Source organism: Python bivittatus, unplaced genomic scaffold, assembly GCF_059951505.1.
Source record: "Python bivittatus isolate LINGU-HERP-01145 unplaced genomic scaffold, Pbiv_v1 ctg000170_np1212, whole genome shotgun sequence".
Taxonomy (NCBI): domain Eukaryota; kingdom Metazoa; phylum Chordata; class Lepidosauria; order Squamata; family Pythonidae; genus Python; species Python bivittatus.
The window spans coordinates 410,889-428,346 of record NW_028277039.1 but is presented as its reverse complement, the minus strand read 5'-3'; the positions used below and the strand labels follow the sequence as shown (position 1 = coordinate 428,346).

The window sequence follows — 17,458 nt, the reverse complement described above, 5'->3', positions numbered from 1 at the left end:
ATCACTGCAGTTGTTAAGCGAATCACATAGTTCCTCATTGATTTTGCTTGCCAGAAGCTGGCTGGGAAGGTTGCAAATGGTGATCACATGACCCTGGGATGCTGCAACTGTCATAAATGCAAGCTGGTTGCCAAGTGCCCTGATTGCGATCGTGTGACTGCAGGGGCATTGCGATGGTCATAATTTTGGGCACCAGTCATATATTTTTTTTTAGCACCATCATAACTTAGAAAGGTCGCTTAACAAATATTAAGAGAAGATTACCTGTAGGCCTTAATAGCGGCTCTTGGTCAAGTTAGTTCTTCGTTCTCTGACAGCAGCACTCTAGGTGTCTCTTAATCTGCTTCATCTCCCTCAGTTCTTCTGTAATCCATGGAGAGAGATGGGATCCATGAAAGGAGAAGCACAATCTGATCCAAGGCTTCAGTTGCCCTCCTATTCCAGGTGACAACCAAGGCCTCAGTCAGACTGTGCAGCAGACCCTTAGCAATAACCTCCAGCTTTCTTTGAAACCTATGAGGGTCCATCAGTTGCCAGGGCAGACTGATCCAATGGGTCCTGGTTCCCTGTGGTGGTGGTGGGGTAGCACTAGAAAGTCCCATGGTTATCAGGGCATGATGTGACCATGACAGGGGAGCCGCAGAGAGCTCCCTCAGTTCCAGAGCACCTTGCCACTGCTCCAACAAGGAAATCAGATCAGGTATGTGAGCACTGTCCTGTGTTGGGCCCTGGATGACCTGGGATAGGCCCACGGCTGTCATGGTGTCCATGAACTCCTGAGCCATCTCAGACCCCACCCAAGGAAGCCTGGGGAACTCCACCAGCAGCTTAGAAATAGAGTCAAAGAAGTCAAGCAGGGAGGTTGCTGTGCAGCAGGGAGGCTGGTAGAGTAGCAACAATCCCAACTGATCCCTAGAGCCCAACTTAATGAACAGGGTCTCACATCCAGTAACTTGCAAAACAGCACCCCTGAAAGCCATAATTTGAAATTAGAGGAATCAAGGAAAAAAGCAGAAAAGACTAATTTAATTGGATGTGTCAAAACTGAATGACAAACTACCAGATTTAAAGATTTCAGATGATGACATGGAACATGCTCATAGGTGGTCTCTTCTAAGTCCAATCAAATGCAGAACCTAAGATATAACTAATAAGATTTGTAAATGGGTAAAAGAATATTTTCTGCAAAAAGCTCAGAGACTACAAGAGGTGAAAAAGATATTAGTCCTCCCACGCTGGAAAGAAGACAAGCCTTTAAGCCTTCAACAGAAGAACTTCTAAAAAGAGAAATAAGATATAAATGGGGTTCCCTTTCAAATTAATTGTATTTCAACCACAAGGAAGAGATTATTTCTATGCTCCCAGAGATGAACAAAGTCTTAAAACTAAAGAATGCTTCTTGAAGAATTAATAAAGAACAAGCTTTGAGGTTTAAAAAACTCATAACTTTATGAGAAGTTCAGCTTATGAGACTCATAAATTGGTTATGGGTTAAAATATAAATGTTTCATATTTATATTAGTTGAGAAATAAGACAAAACACAGAGAACAGCAAAATATTATTTGGAAGTTAATATGAAGACAAGGTGAACTGGGATCTAGAGCTGAACGTAATGCTCCCTAAATTTGACCTGTTAGAGGATCTAATTAATCCTCTGTTCGCATGTGGCTTCCATGGGTTGGGAAGGAGACTTGGGGGAGTAACTAGGGGGAACTACCATTTGATGCCTGCTCTCAGAGTAGGAGCAGAACCACAACAAGGCCATGCCTCCAACTCCCCACTCTCTCAGCTGGTCCAAGGCCATACCATGATCAGGGATTTCAGGAGCCACCCAGAGGTCCAGGAGCATCAGTAGGGACATAGTCTCCACTTGCACTAGAGCTGTGTTAATATATCCAGGTTTTCACCAATTATGTTAAGTGAGCCTATCATTTTAAATAAACTTTCAGAGTTATCTGAAGTCTGTGAATTCCGAAATGGACAGTTCCCTGTTTCAGTTTTTGGTTAATACACATCATTTAACAAGGGAGTATTTTTCTATCATACATCCTTACCAAATCAAAACCCAAAGTTCTTTGAATAATACACACATATATTAAGATCCAGGAATTTGAGCATGAGGGTTAGTTGAGAATGTTTGGATAAGGATACAAGGGAGAGGAAGCAAGAAAGATATTCTCGTGAGCTGGTTGTTAGAGACTGCTAAACCAAGTAGATTTGGATTATTCCTTCTTGGATCAGACTACAGAATAAGGGAAGAGAAACATAGGGCTCATGGACACATTTTGCTAATCCCAGCACAAAGACCCCAACCATCTTTAGATGACACATCCTCATGATTCTTTTATTTATGTATTTATTAAACTTATTATGGCTGCCCAGTCCAAAGTCTCTGTGCAGCCCCTGTGTCACCCCAACCGACCACAGAGGCAGCTTAAATACCTCTCAACCATAACACCTCATTAATAATCCTGGTGATGATGCGGTCAGGGGTTGGTACTGCCAAACTCCCTTTGGGCTGTTGGCACACCCTCTTCCCCCGATTACTGCCCTATGTCACCGTTTTGCCTTGGGTTGCAGGAGAGACTGAATATTGAGCACTTGCCCATGTAAGGCCTGACCCGCCCTTCACAGGTATCATATAATTTCCTTATATACACGAGTGCACCTCTTGTCTAGAAAACCACCAAACCTTCATTAAACATTTTCAGTCATCTTTTAAAGAATGGATGGACTTGTCTGTAAAAAAAAGGGGGGGGCTGCTAATCAGTTTGTGAAAGAGTTGTGTCACTGTTTCTGTCTGAAATTAGTGCATTACTGGTTTATGCTGCTTCTGCTAACAAGGGGGCTTCTGTGGCTGTCCTTCTTATGGTTTTTATTACTTGGGAAGGCAGATGCATTTTGCCTACACAAATGCCTTTTGGTACGCCCCATGGGATGCCACTCACGGCAGCCACTAGCTGCCAGCAGTGGCATTCTCTTGCAGCACTAATCAGTTTGGGTACTTGGGAGCTGGGGTGAAAAATGACAAGAGTTCTGCCAGTTTCCACTTCTGGCCCAAAGAGCAGGAAGACTGCTCAACCAGCCTTCTGGAAGACTAATAAAGCTCTGTGCAAAAACAACCTAGCCGATAGGTTGGTGGGGTGGGGACGGGCTAGGAGGGAGGGAGAAGCTCTCAGTGCATGGTGTGAGCAACCTTCTGCCTCATCCTGCACCCCTTCTCTGCTCTGCTGACCTATTGGATGGGCTAGCTTTGGGCACGTGGAAACTGGTCTTCCAGCAGCTCAGCTTGCCCATGTTTACTGACTAAGTTGACCGGCATAGAGCATCACACTGGTGAACAGCACCTTGGGCAACTTGAAGTGTCTAAAACCTCCATCCCAGGAGCCGACCCACACTTGCCTCAACTTGCCCTGTCCACTTTAAGAAGAGCAATTGGGATGGTTTTCCTGCCAGCTGCTGATACTGGCTGGGAGGAGAAACACAGCAAACAAGTCTACTGACCTTGAATTAATCTGGAAAAAAACTATAAGGAAGGGACAAGTCACTGACCCTATTACTGAGCAGATTAAAGTTTAGCTAAGAGGACAATCCAAATTTGGCTGGCATACTTTTCTGCAAACTCAAAGATTGGAGAACTGTACTAACACAGCTGGGAGAAAGAGATGAACTACCCGGACATCTGTTGGCAAAACAACTCGGCCAAGGTGGGCCTAATGTACTCTCGGAAGAAGTAAGCCATAAATGCGAAGCCTATGCAGGAAACAAACTAGTCAATATATGCATGCCAATATAATGTTTACACATATACAGGGTGCCTCCACCAGCAATATTATTTCCATATTAGAAATAAATTGCTTTCACACACAGAATTACTACATACATTCACAATTTTTAAAGACTGTAATTAGCTTCTCCAGTTATGATATTAAAATTCCTGGATTTCTGCCACCACCACCCCACAAGGAATTACAAAGCAAAATGTCTTGCGCAGCTACAGTGCTTACAGAATTATATAATAAGAATTGTCTTTCATCCTCAAGTTGTCAGATTCACCCGACGTGGCACGGCATGACTAAAGCATTGCTCAGCCGCTAGCCAGGAAAAAGGGGAAGTGAGAAACCGCGAACTGATTACAACCAGGTGTCGCCGCTTGACTCGAACCGCAAGCGGATACTTTGTATCAGCGCCAGCTTGCCTCGGGCGCTACAAACAAAGCGGAGCGCAGCAATCAGCGCATGATTAAGAACACCCGGCTATGCGCGTAACAGGAAAACCTAACAAAGACAACAACCACGCCACCGATAGAAAGCAATCAAGAACACAAAAGAACCGGACTGAATCTGCCATTTGAGCGAGGGGGGGATTACTGCGGGTAATCTGTAACCAAGCAATGGGGTTAAGCGCGGGAACGGAGGAGCTATAAATTACGATGTAAAGTGTGCCAAGCCAACCCTGGCTTTGTCTGTACTTACCTACGTTTCACTTGAGTAAACTTCTTTGCTAAACACACGTGTCACGAGAGTTTGAGTCGAACGGGGTAAACCTTTCACAAGTTTCTTCTGCCTTTTCAGGCATAACTGTCAAGCTTCTTTGGGACTTTGAAAACTCAAGATTTCCAGATCATCATAGTTTGTTCAGTCCACATGAAAGAGCAGCACAGGTTCCCCAATGCCTCATTTTTAGCATATTTGAGAAGATAGCCATAATGTGACATATGACCTAGTACATGCTTGCATTTCAAAATAGAGGGACTAAACTGGTCAGGAGCTTAAGATGGCAATGGGTGAGTAGCTCTGAACCCAAGCTCCCCAATGATTTTCACTTTCTATGCTTCTTTTCTTTTGCCTTTACCTTTTATTTCTTGTATGTCGTTCCTGTACATGAGATCAGCATGATCACAAAACAACACGGGAACAGGGAAGAAATGCCACAGAGCCCGTCCTGGTTTGCAGCCTTCCTCCAAATCTGCTAACCAGCTGAAGATTGAGAAATTTCTCTAAGCTAAGAAAACATCAATGGACTTACTCTGGCCAGACTCCTATTCTCACCTCCAAGAGATCTCAGGTGCTTGAATGGGATTTTTAATCAGAAATAGAAAAAAGAACAATTATTAGAGCTTTTGGCTTCTCTAGAAAAGGATTTATTTGAATGTTCTAACTCACCCAGCCTCTCCATCTGACCTCCCAGCCCACAGGAGCACAAGAAGCAGCTATGGCAGGGCAGTAAGCTTTGTGGCCAAGCCATGTCCAGTGGCCCAAGCTGTCATTTCAGTTGACAAGAACTTGAATTTGTTAAATAACAACTTTGAAGTGTTTGCCCAAAACCAGTCCAAGAAGCTCCCTCCATTCTTTGCAGCTTGTAAGTGACGCCCAGAAAGGAAAACCTCTTTGGAAAGCAACCCACGGTCCCAGGGTAATAAAACCTCCAAGGCTGGCTCAGGCGGAAACTTTTATGGCAGCAGAGACAGCTAGCTCTGGCCTAAGCTGTTACAAATCACAAAAACATAATTCTCTTTTAATAGCCAAACCAGGTGGTGCTTTGCGTATTCCTGAGCAGCTTAAACTGTAGCTGCTGGGGTCACCAGGAGACCAGTTTGAAACTCTCTGAGTCAGCTTCTACACAGCCAGTATCAGCAGGTAAATCTCTGCAGAATTAAATGGCTCCCAAGTCAGGCTCAGCTAAACGAAACTTTCAGGCAACCTCCCCGACCTCAGGTGCTGCACAGGATGAAACTGCCTCTTGCCAATTCCCAGATTTTCCATCTTGGACCCTTCCGTGTGGAAACGGGCATGCAAGGTTTGATGAACTGTGCCTGTTCACGCATTGAGATCACCCCAACTAAAATTACCTTGCAGGGCCCATATCGATTATGTCAGTTCACTGGCACAAAGAAGCACGACAGCCATTAGGAAATTCACATGGACAGAGTATGCTGTTTTTGACTGCTTGCCCTATTCCCTTATTACTTTTGTTTTTGGCTGTTTTACACTGGTCATTGACCAAAATGAAGACATTTAAGTACAGGTAGTCCTCGGGTTACGATGGCAATTGGGACCGGAATTTCCATCACTAAGTGATGTGGTCGTGCAGCATGATGTCACGTGGCCACATTGCTTAATGACAGCAATCCCAGCAGTCCCCATTGCTGTCATTAAGCAAGGACCTCACGACTGTGACTTACGACTTCCTGTCGGCTTCCCACAAGCAAAGTCAATGGAGAAGCTGGCAGGAAGTTGCAAATCCTGGTCACAACAAGCCTTTCCTTAGGCAGCTTGCAAGTAGGCGGGTACTATGGAGTGTGGGCGGGTAGGAAGTGGGTGCTGCAGCACAAGTGTGGCTGGGTAGGTTGCAACCCACCTGCCTGGGGCCCACACTCGCCCTGCAACCCAGGGACTCCTCCAGAGAAAAAGCAGCGGGAGCAGGAGCAACTTGCAAGCTCCTGCCGGCTTCCCCATTGATTTTGTTTGTGGGAAGCTGGCAGGGAAGGTCACAAATGGCAATCATGTGACCAGAGGACACTACAACCATTTTAAGTGTGAGCTGGTTGCCTAGCACCCAAATTGTGTTCGCATGGCCTGGAGACGCTGCAACAGCCACAACTTCGTGGACCAATAGTTAAGTCCCCCTCGTTCAGTGCCATCATAACTTTGAACGGCCGCTGAATGAGTGGTCGTAAGTCAAGGACTATCTGTATATGGAATTTTATAAAACTGTTTCAGTATGCAGAAAGGGACTAAAGTTCTGCTCAGGAAGTGAATATACACTGAGATTTCACTCCCTTATTTCTCTTCCTTTTCAGTTCCTTCCAAAACGATCCTTCTGTTTCTAGAAATTATGTGCATGTCCTTCTTATATATTGTGTTGAATTTCTTTAGAAGCGCCCTGTGAACTTTTGCACTGCATTCTTCATCCGGGCTGCAAAGTGCACGACTCACTTTAGCCTTGGACTTCATATAAAATGATTGTGGCTCCTCTCTAATTGTTTATTTTCCTTGGTGAGGTTTCTACTATGATACTTTGACTTCAGTGAAGCATTTGACAGCTTCTGATTACAGTAGAAAAGATGTCAAAATGTAGGCTGGTCTATACCACCATTAGATGGATACACAGTTAGCTGAGTAATTGTAACCAATGTGTATATCAACAGCTTTGTGGCAAGCTGAAAGGAAGCCATGAGTAGGATATTACAGCGCTCTAATCTAAGTTGGATGAGAGTTTTTATTTATTTATTGTCCAAGACCAATATTTCAGAGATGACATAACAACATATCTACTATCAAAAAGATAGAATGTTAAAAAAATAAAACACAACTTTTACAGAAAAGCCTGAAGCAATTATTAGTGTAAGGGAAGCTCCAGGTGATTTCTGCAAGCCATGGCTGTTTGTAAAAAATTAGCAATCCAAATTTTTAGATTAGAAATAGCTGCTTGATCACCTAGGAGAGAAATGATAACCTCCTACTCAGAGGAGCAATTCCGATTTCTAACAACGGATGATGTTTCTCTCTCCCTTTTATTGGACAGAAGCACTCTAGCAGTACATGGGAAACAGGTACGACTACCACATCGCAAGCTGTACAAGTGTGGCCCTGACAAGTAATCCGAAGAGCCTCCCACGTGAAACGGTCCTCCTGTTGGGAGATGATCCCGGTCCCAGATCTTCCACCGGAAGGCGAGGCCGTCTGACGCGGGAAAAGGGAGGCCGCGGCGAGCCGAATCGAGACCGACCTAGCGGGGCTTCAGCCAGGATCTGAGGGGATGCAGCCGGATACGGGAGCGAGGCTGGAAGGAGGAACCGACTGGGCTTCCTAGACAGAACTAGGCGCCGCAGAGCCGGGAGCCTCTTCCTCCCGCGCGGGGGACTCCGAGGCGCCGCCAATCCCGTGCCAGGAAACCTTCACGCTTCCCAAAGCGAAACGGAACCGGATGAGGGCCGCAGGCCTCGCCGAGGAGCCCGCCCCCGCCCTTCCCGGCCAATGGAAAGCCGGCAGGCGCCTGGGAACGCTGCGCAGGCGCAGGGGCTGCTCAAAGGCGAGTTGGCGGGCGGGAGTGTTGGAGGTTGTTATGGCCCAGGCTTACGCGCCGGTGGAGGCCGCGCTCGGTCCTGAGGAAAACTTCCTTTCGTTGGCCGACATCCTCATGTCGCAGGAGCGGCTGCCGTGCCGGGCCGAAGTCGCCTGGCCTCGCTTGGGTGCCGTCCTGGCCGGGGCTGCCGCGCCCGACAAAGCGCTCCCGGAGGTGAGGGCGATCCCGCGCTGCTGCGGACTACAGCTCCCGGCGGCCGCGCGGCGGAAGTAGCGTGTGCCCGGAAGTGCGGGGTCGGGGCCGCCCTCGCGCGTCCTTTGAACGGGCGAGGCCGGAACTGGCTGCTCCGAGCTGGGCCCAACTGGCGTGGTGCGGCCTCTTGCGTTGTGCCGGGGCAGCGCCAGGCGGGGCCGCGTCTGTGTCCAGAAGGGCTGAGCGGCCCAACCGGCAACTGTACCGCGTGCATAGAAGCGGAGTCGCCGACAGATACGGTCAGTGACAGACTGGCCGCAGCGACGCCACATGCCCTCAAAACCCCTCCACCCCACCCCACCCCAAGAAGCAGAGTGCTGATAATTCAGTTTCCGTGCTTGTAAGCCATGGGGAGAACCGAGATTACTGCGTAGGAAGTTCGTGAAAGCCTCTCTCTCTGGTGGAAAACTCCTACGAGTACATCTCTGTTCCGCTGTGAAACTAGCATCCCTCCCTCAGGTGAAGAACCTGTGACACGGGCGGCGGGGCAGTGAGTTTCAAGGCAGCTTTTTGGCTTGGTAGGTTTCACATTGGGGGTGCTTTCACCTTTGTTGAAAGAGGCCTGCGCCATGTCACAAGTGCAACTAGCTTTTGGTCTATCTCTGTTGCGCCTTCCTTCCCTTGCAGGTTGCAGTCAAGATTGCTTGCCAGGTACTGTTTTAGAGTGATTTGGGAAATCAGTTGCTACAGATGTCTTGTGATCTCTGTTGAATTTCTCTTCTGGAGAAACTTATAGAGCTACTCAGATTAACATTAGGGATGTTCAGTTGTATCCTTTGGTATTTTACCTCTTTGTGTTCTGTCCTATGGCATATGCAGGGTTCAGAATTGGAAATCCCTCTCTGGTTGGCCAAAGGCTTGTATGACAAGCGGAGGGTTCTTTCTGTGGAGCTACCAAAGATTTACAAGGAGAGCTGGCGGACAGTGTTTAATGCTGATGCCAATGTGGTTGACCTGCATAAATTGGGGCCATACTACTATGGATTTGGGTCCCAGTTACTCAATTTTGACAGTCCTGAAAATATGGAATTAGCTCAGTCCATACTACAGGTAAAAGGTCTGCTTCTTACAGCTTCTGACACCATTGTTACTATTGTTATTATTTTTTATTAAATTTGTTATAGTCACTCACTCCAGAAGACTCTGGGTGCCTTACAAATACAAAAACAATAAAAGCAGTTAAAAACATACAACACCACAAGCAGCCAGGACTAAAACAATTAACAATAACAAGCCAAACCAGGGCCCCACAAATACATAAACCCAAGGCCTGACACCAAAGCTAGGTCTTAAAGGCTTGTTGGAACCCCAAGAGAGAATGCGCTGTCCTTATCTCTGGGGGCATGCTATTCCAGAGGGTGGGGGCCACAACAGAGAAGGCATGCTTCCTTGGACCCTCAAGATGACAAAATTTAATAGAAGGGACCTGGAACACACCCACTCTGCCGGAAGGTACTGGGCAAGCAGAAACAATTGGAGATAGGCACACCTTCAGGTAACCACCCTGTATGCCGTACAGGACTTTATAGGTAATAATCAGCGCCTTGAATTGCACCCAGAAGCCGCCTGACAATCAGTGCAGCTTGTATAGCAGCAGTGACACATGGGCATACCAAGAAGCACCCATTACCGCTTGTGTTGCTGCATTTTGTACCAGTGGTAGCTTCCACATGGTCTTCAAGGGCAGCCCCATGTAGAGTGCATTGCAGTAATTCAGTTGTGAGGTGACCAGGACATGAGTAACTGAAGGGCCTCCTGGTCAAGTAAGGGTTGCAATTGGTGTACAAGATGACCCTGTGCAAAGGGTCTCCTGGCCACAGTTGCCACCTGCTCTTTGAGCAGTAGCTGCAAGTTCAGAAGAACCCCCAAGTTGCACACCAGTCTTGAATGGGGAACTGCTACCCATCCAAGACCAGCGATGGAAACACCCCTGACCCTGGGGGGCTAAACAGCCATTGAGGAGAAGTCTGTTCCTGTCAAGCAGCCTCAAAACACTGCATCGGTACATTGACAACATCTGCACAGCTTGGGGTGGAGATATAAAGCTGGGTATCATCAGTTGAACTGGTGGATGACCTCACCCAATGATTTCATGTAGATGTTGAACAGGAGAGGGGAGATCATTGAGCCCCATCATACCAAGCCGAATTCAGAGGCAGAACACAAATATGATTTACAACACAAGTAAGTATATGCGTCAGAGAGAAAGGAAGTGGCATTTAATGGCATTTGCTACATATTTATAACTGATTAAGAAAACAAATATTAAACTGGAAAATTAACATTTTAGCCTTCATGTTTTCAGTTGCTGTACTATAAACAGCAACTTTTTTCAGTCAGAGCAGCTGAAAAAGGCAGAAATCAAAGCATTTTTCTTTAAAAAAAGGTGTGTGGATTAAGCCATTCCAAGAATTCTGAACAAATTAGCATGAATGATAAAAATGTTTGAAATAAGCAAGATAAATAAATATTCAGCAGTGGATATCACTGAATTTGATGGAATTTATGGAAAAGTGGTTACGGGTTTATTAGATCATACAGGCAGCGTTTGTAGATACAGTTTGTATGAATTTATTTCTGCTATTCAGGATTTAAACTTTAAGAATAACAAACATAGTTTTCAAATATGTCACTAATGCTATGCCCCAAATCCTAAATTCCAATCTGCAAATATATATATATTTGAAATCTTCAAATAGTTATTATATATGCTTCTAATATTTTAAATTATTAATCAAAATAACTGTTATGAAATGATTATTATATATGCTTCTAATAGTTTATAAGCCTCTCAACAACTCTCTCTTTTGGAGGAATAAAGCAGGATTTTTTAAAAAGTTTAAATTCTACAATAGAATTTAATTAGAAACATTAGATAAATTACTACCTTAAGTTTTCTGGGTTTTTTTTAATGTGCACATTTAATTTTAATGCAAACGAATAAAACAAGTAACATTTTAAAAACAATTTAACATACATGTGTCTGTGTGTGGGGGTCCACGCTTGCTATCTCAGTCTCTTCCTCTCACTCAGTATTATATTTAAAGTTTTGCCTGATCCAATATTCTGGATTGTGGGGCCTTGATGAATTCAGATCATGCACCTATAGCACTTTCTACCTCTGTATGTACAGTAGAAGAAAAAAACAGACGTTCTGTTCTCTATTCAATTAACCTATTGCCTACCCATTCTGCACTGCACAGTAGCCTAATCTGAATGTAATTCTACATCATGGTTATATGTTATCAACCCAAGCTTAGGGTTCCTGTGCTTTCCCCTCCTCTGTATGAATGAGAAGGCCCAAAGCAATTTTCATTTTAAACACTGGACTGAAAAAATACTTCAGATATATTAGGACTTCTTGTGCAGTATAGGTTTTGTTAGGATTTTTTAATATGTAGATGATGGTTAAGTAAGAGGTTGGTTAGTGTTATGTTTTCTTACCCAAAGAAAAAGCAGTATTTTCTTTTTAAAGAACTTTTACCAGAATGTTTCTTATTGGAGGTATTAAACTGTTGTTGGGGTGTATATGTTTCTTTATTATTAAGTTGTACTACTGGGAGGTTGATATTTTTCTTATTAGATTAGTTAGACTACAAGTGCATGTTTTTTGCCCAAAAGGCATCATCATAATGGTTTTTGACAGCAGTAAGGCACTACTAACAGGAGAGAGGTAACCCCAAATATGAGCAGAAAAAAAATAGCCACAATTTTCAGTAGAGTGATACAGGAAGTCCTCAGTTTAACAGAACTTAGTGTAGCAGATTTAAATGCAATGGACGCGATCTGCTTCATCATTGTATATACGCATGTATAAAATCACCTTCCCTTTTAAAACATGAATATGTAAAATACAGATGCATAAAACCCTATTTGGATTTAACAGAAATTCTGCTTTACTGGACACACCTTTGGTGGTTATCAGGTCCAGGTTATAGAAATCTGAACAAACACAAAATGGTGGCAAAGTACTGTTTCCTTATCTCTTTGTGGCCATCTAGCAGTTGCCTAGATGACATCTTCTTTTATTAGGGCCAACCAAAATATTGTTTTAATGCCAGTTATTGTGATTTTAAAACTTTCCATTCCAGAAAGACTTTGAAGAGCTGATCCTGGGGGCGGGGGTAGGGTTGTTATTTATCAGTTCTGAGTTATTAGTGCCGATTTGGATCAAAACTGTATGATTTAGACCCTGCCCCCGAGTTAGATGCATATAATCCATGAACACTTGTGTTGTTCATTTCATTCTGGCAGTCTTTGAATGTAAAGTGTAGCACACGAACTGGGGATCTCTGACCTTCCAGCTATTGCTGTATTGCTAGGATTGTAGTTAGTGCTGTCTGGCACAGGGGTAGGCAATTTCGGGACATATTGCCTAGTCTTAAACTACTCTGCCTAGTTTTGCTGGAAATTGAAATTTGAAGACATCGGGGGGCACTGAGTTGCACAACCTTCCCATCCCCAGTTTAACAGCTATGTGATTAAAATGTAACCTGGCACATAACTGATCTTTTGTACCCTAAAATTATGCTGGTACTGTGAAGTCTGGCCACTCCATGTAGAGGAGCCCCATGATTCCATTCGTTGCAGAAGGTACCAGTCATTTCCTTTTGAGGATTCAAGCGAACCTCTTCCATTCTAAATAAATCTATTTCTGTTATTAGACGTTTATTGGCCGTTTCCGTCACATCATGGACTCTTCCCAGAATACTTTCAATGAGGACACATCTGCACTCGTGACCCGGCTGGATGAGTTGGAGCGAGCCTTATTTCAGACTGGCCAGAAGGGACTCCATGACTTCCAGTGCTGGGAAATGGGCCAGGCCGCCCAGATCACAGTATCTAGCCTGATCCAGAATTACAAAAAGAGAAAATTCACTGACATGGATAGCTGAGAGCACGAAGACCATGTGAGACTTTGTAGGAAACACTTGTGGACTTATGGTTTTGTTCAAGCACGGGGAGGAACCAATGTTCACGTTTCCAATTAAAATTATTTCCAATAGTATTTCGAAGTTGGATCCATAAGAATATTCTGGCTCTGATTGAATAGAAAAAGCAGCAGCAACTAATCGCTTTGGAAAATCAACATTTTAATTTTTCTATTTGATCTTTGTTTTAATAATTTAAAGAACTCTAGAAATGCAAGGAAAAATGAGCTTTTGTATAGCAAGTATTCTGTATCAAATACTGTAATTGAAATGTTAGCATACGCTGTAACTATGCTTTTTTCCCCCTAGTTTCCTGTTACTTACCAGTAAAGTGGCCTTTCCTAGGGCCATCAACAGGCTCAAGGAGTATAACCTGTCTCTTAGCACTTATGAAGGTGATCAGACATACAGCATTCTTGAAAGAAAGTCTTTGAGCTGCAGTTCTGTGACTAGATCCAGGGTCAAAGGACAAAGAATTCTTCCTGTTAAAGAGCTGCTTCTTGGGATATAAGATAGTTTATATTCTCTGTCAATATCATTTATTAAATTGATATGCTACCCAACTCCCAGCAACTCTGGGTGGTTTACAATTGTTAAAATTTTAAGAACAAAAATCAATACAAAACCACTCAAAAAGTAGCACAAGGCAGAACAACATGGCAAAGAAAACAAACTGGGGGGGGGGACAAAAAAGAAGAAAGGGGCGTCAGTCATCCTTGCCAAAGGCCTGGGCAGAGAGCCAGGTCTTGAAGGCTCTTTGAAATAGTGATTGGGGGGGCCATTTGAATTTTGGGGGGAACTTCATTCCAGAGGGCAGATGCTGCTACAGAGAAGATGCCCTTCCAGGCTCCCGACAGATGGCGGCGTTTAATCAATGGAACCTGGAGCGTGCCAATACCGCTAGATCAAACCAGCCAAGCAGATGCTGTGGGAGACAGGTGCTTCGTCAGGTAAGCAGGCCCTGCACCGTGCTTAGAACTGTAGAACGTTTGCTTGAGGTGGTAGATGAGGCCTGCTGTGAACATTTGTAAACTTTAGTCTGAGGCAAGGAGGCTCCTATTGTCTTCCAGATCAGAGATCACATAGTAGACCATGTGAAATTAGAAAGTAGCACAATTGTGGGGAATAATTTCTTTTTTAAGACTTGTTAAATATGAAAAAGGCAATTAAGTCTTTGTTTATTATTTATCAACCCACTCCAAAAGGCTGTAGCTTACAACATCTCATATACAATTTAAAACAATTAAAAACATAGCCACAAAGCATAGCAGCCTAGACAAAAATAGCCATACAGTAATTAAAAAAAAACGGGCTCCACTAACACATTCACCCCAGGCCTGGGATGCTGAATGCATATTATATCTAGAGACACAGTTTTACTTGTTGGAAAGAAAACAAAGGTACTGTTGGTTAACAAATAGTAACCGATCCTAATTTGGGGGAGTCCAAGGAGAAATATACCATTGTGCTTGTGCATCGTATTTTAAATTTTTATGACCAAAATTACAAATACATCTTGTGTGACTGATAAAGTGTTTATGTTAATCTTTGGGTGGACCACCTCTTACCAGGGAGTATTCCTCCAATCTCTATTTTTTCTTTTCCCTTTATCTCCTGAACTTTTTGCTCCAAATAAAAATCTGGTATCTTCCTAATCTTATGGGTAATCTGCCTGCAGTGTAGTTTTTTGTCTTTCACGTTTTGTTCGCTATGTAGTATATTAACTGCGTGTAAAGGCAGAAAGTTCTCTGTCAAGACCTGTTTTCAAACTTGGACCTATCATATAATAGCTCCAGAGGAGTACAGAGATAGCTTTGAAGAAGGCATGGGGCAGCTGTTAGAACATGAATTTAGCCCAGAAAGCCAGGTAGGGTGAGGAAGAAACTCAAGATTATCCCACTATGACTCTGGTATAAGAGAAAAGGAGAGGGAAACTTGTCAGGCTTCCAAGATTCAGTTATCCATTATAGGAGAGTTCCTGGGGTGTTTATTTGCTGACCTGGCCTACCTCAAATGATATTTACAGTTCTTAAAGCAGGTCATGCTGTTTTCATTGGGTACGCAGATAGGCATCCCCTATTCAGATGGTATGTTTTGATTAATTCTTAAGTGAACAGAAGCTGAAGGAACCTCTCTGCAGTGCAAAGTTAAAAATGATGCATTTCTGCAAACCTACTATTTATACATAATTCTTTACAGATTCAGAATGAGAAAGCAGGAGCTATAGCAAGCTCAAAAGCCTGGGCTACCTCTCAGTCATTCCTCTGGCAAAGCTTCCAAATGCTTCCTCCTTGCAGAATTACGTTCCTAGCACTTCTAACCATTCCTTGTCGGGTTTTCCTTCCTGGCCTCTTACCGTGTTGGTTGCCTTCTGCTCCAGTCCGTCAGCGTCCTTCCTAAAATTAAATGGTCAGAACTGGATGCAGTATTCTGGTTCCAGCCGAGGCACATCTTATGCTGCTCAGCTCAGCTCAGCGCCCAGGACGCCCTCCCCCAAGAGGAAACCGTTGAAAGCTTGCATGGAAGACCTCTATGAGGCCCCCTTGGGAGGAGTCAGAGCCCCAAAACAAAACGCCATATTGGAGGGAATGGCGGGTGGCCAGGTGCCCCATGCGCCTAACCTCTCGACGTTCCCGTTTCACACCTCAGCCACCAATGGATCTACACCCCTGGCACTATTTACCACTGACAGCAAAACTACCCTGTTGAATGGGGATAGGAGCAACAGGCTGCACATGCCAGAGGAAGATTGGCGCCAGGCCTCCACCCGCTTCCAGCGAACAAAGGAGGTGGGCCATAACACATCTCCCTGTCCAGCCCCAGTTCTAGCAAAAGCCTCTGCCTTGGAGATGCAGCGCCCTGCCCTGGGCATGCTTGTCTTGGGAAATGCCTCAGCCAGCAGAGTAGCAGCAGCTTCATATCCAGGGGAGTCCTCGGGTACGTGGGCGGGAAAGGGAGGTGACCAGGGCATGAATGACAGTGATTGGGTCCCTCTGATCTAGGAATGGGTGCAAGTGGCACGCAACATGAACCTGTGCAAAGGCCCTCCTGGGCACGACTGCCACCTGCTCTTCAAGCAGGAGTCGTGAGTCCAGGAAGACCCCCAGATTGCGCACAGGGTCTGTCTGGGGCAGCGCTACCCCATCCAGCACCAAAGATGGCATAACTCTAGGACCAGAAAGCCTCAGAACCCACAGCCACTCAGTCTTGCCAGGGTTCAGTTGAAGCCTGTTGTTCCCCATCCAGACCCTCACAGCCTCCAGGCACTGGGATAAGACATTCACAGCATTGCTTAATTCGCCAGGGGCAGAGATGTATAATTGGGTATCATCAGCATACTGATGATACCTCACCCCATGGTGACAGATGAGCTCACCCAGCGGCCTCATGTAGATGTTAAATGGGGGGGGGGAGCGCCAAACCCTGTGGCACCCCACATAACAGGGGCCGAGGGCGGGATCTCCTCCTCAACCACCACTGACTGGAATTGGCCCCGGAGGAAGGAGGTGAACCAGCACAACACCATGCTGCCCACCCCCAATCCTCTGAGCCGATCCAGAAGGATACCATGGTTGATGGCATCGAAAGCTGCTGAGAGGTCAAGTGGGGCAAGGATGGATGCACAACCCCCATCCCGCCCTCACCAGAGATCACCCAAAAGCGCGACCAATGCTGTTTCTATCTTGTACCCAGGCCTGAATCCCGACTGAAAGGGATCCAGATAATCCGCTTCATCCAAGGTCCTCTGAAGCTGCTGCGCAACCACCTTCTCAATCACCTTCCCAAAAAGGGAAGGTTAGATACTGGACGAAAATTGTCCAGAATAGTGGGGTCTAGCGATGGCCTCTTGAGGAGGGGGCAAACCAAGACCTCCTTAAGAGGTGAGGGAACAACCCCCTCACTCCAAGATGCATTAGCCATCGCTAGAACCCACTCACACAACACCCGCCAGGCTGCTTTAACCAGCCAGGAGGGGATGGAGCTAAAGAGCAGGTGGCTGCGCTCACAGCCCCGAGGACCCTGTCCACTTCCTCAGGTCCAACAGGTTCAAACTGTTCCCAGGTAACAAGGCAAGACTCCTCCCTAGGCACCTCCACTGGACCTGCAGTAAAGTCAGTGTACAACTGAGAATGAATCTGAGCGATTTTATCCGACAGATGCCAAGAAAATTCCGCCCCACGTCCCTGCAGAAGGTTCTCCAAGCCATCCTTACCTAGGAGGGCTCGTGTCACCCAAAACAGGGCTG

The 17,458-nt window shown here is 45.2% G+C and overlaps 1 protein-coding gene across 2 annotated transcripts; it reads left to right on the top strand.

Moving 5' to 3' along the window:
• The first annotated feature begins 8,012 nt into the window (after window positions 1–8,012).
• GINS3 (GINS complex subunit 3) lies at window positions 8,013–14,879 on the top strand. Of its 2 annotated transcripts, XM_088135424.1 has the most exons (4): window positions 8,013–8,242; window positions 9,101–9,331; window positions 10,380–10,465; window positions 12,946–13,169. In XM_088135424.1, the coding sequence occupies exons 1-4, from the start codon at window positions 8,069–8,071 to the stop codon at window positions 13,019–13,021; spliced, it is 567 nt and encodes a 188-aa protein (XP_087991550.1). In that variant the 5' UTR covers window positions 8,013–8,068; the 3' UTR covers window positions 13,022–13,169. The 2 variants fall into 2 exon arrangements, with proteins under 2 accessions (XP_087991550.1, XP_087991549.1); XM_088135423.1 differs by lacking the exon at window positions 10,380–10,465 and having other exon boundaries at window positions 12,946–14,879.
• Window positions 14,880–17,458: the final 2,579 nt, after the last annotated feature.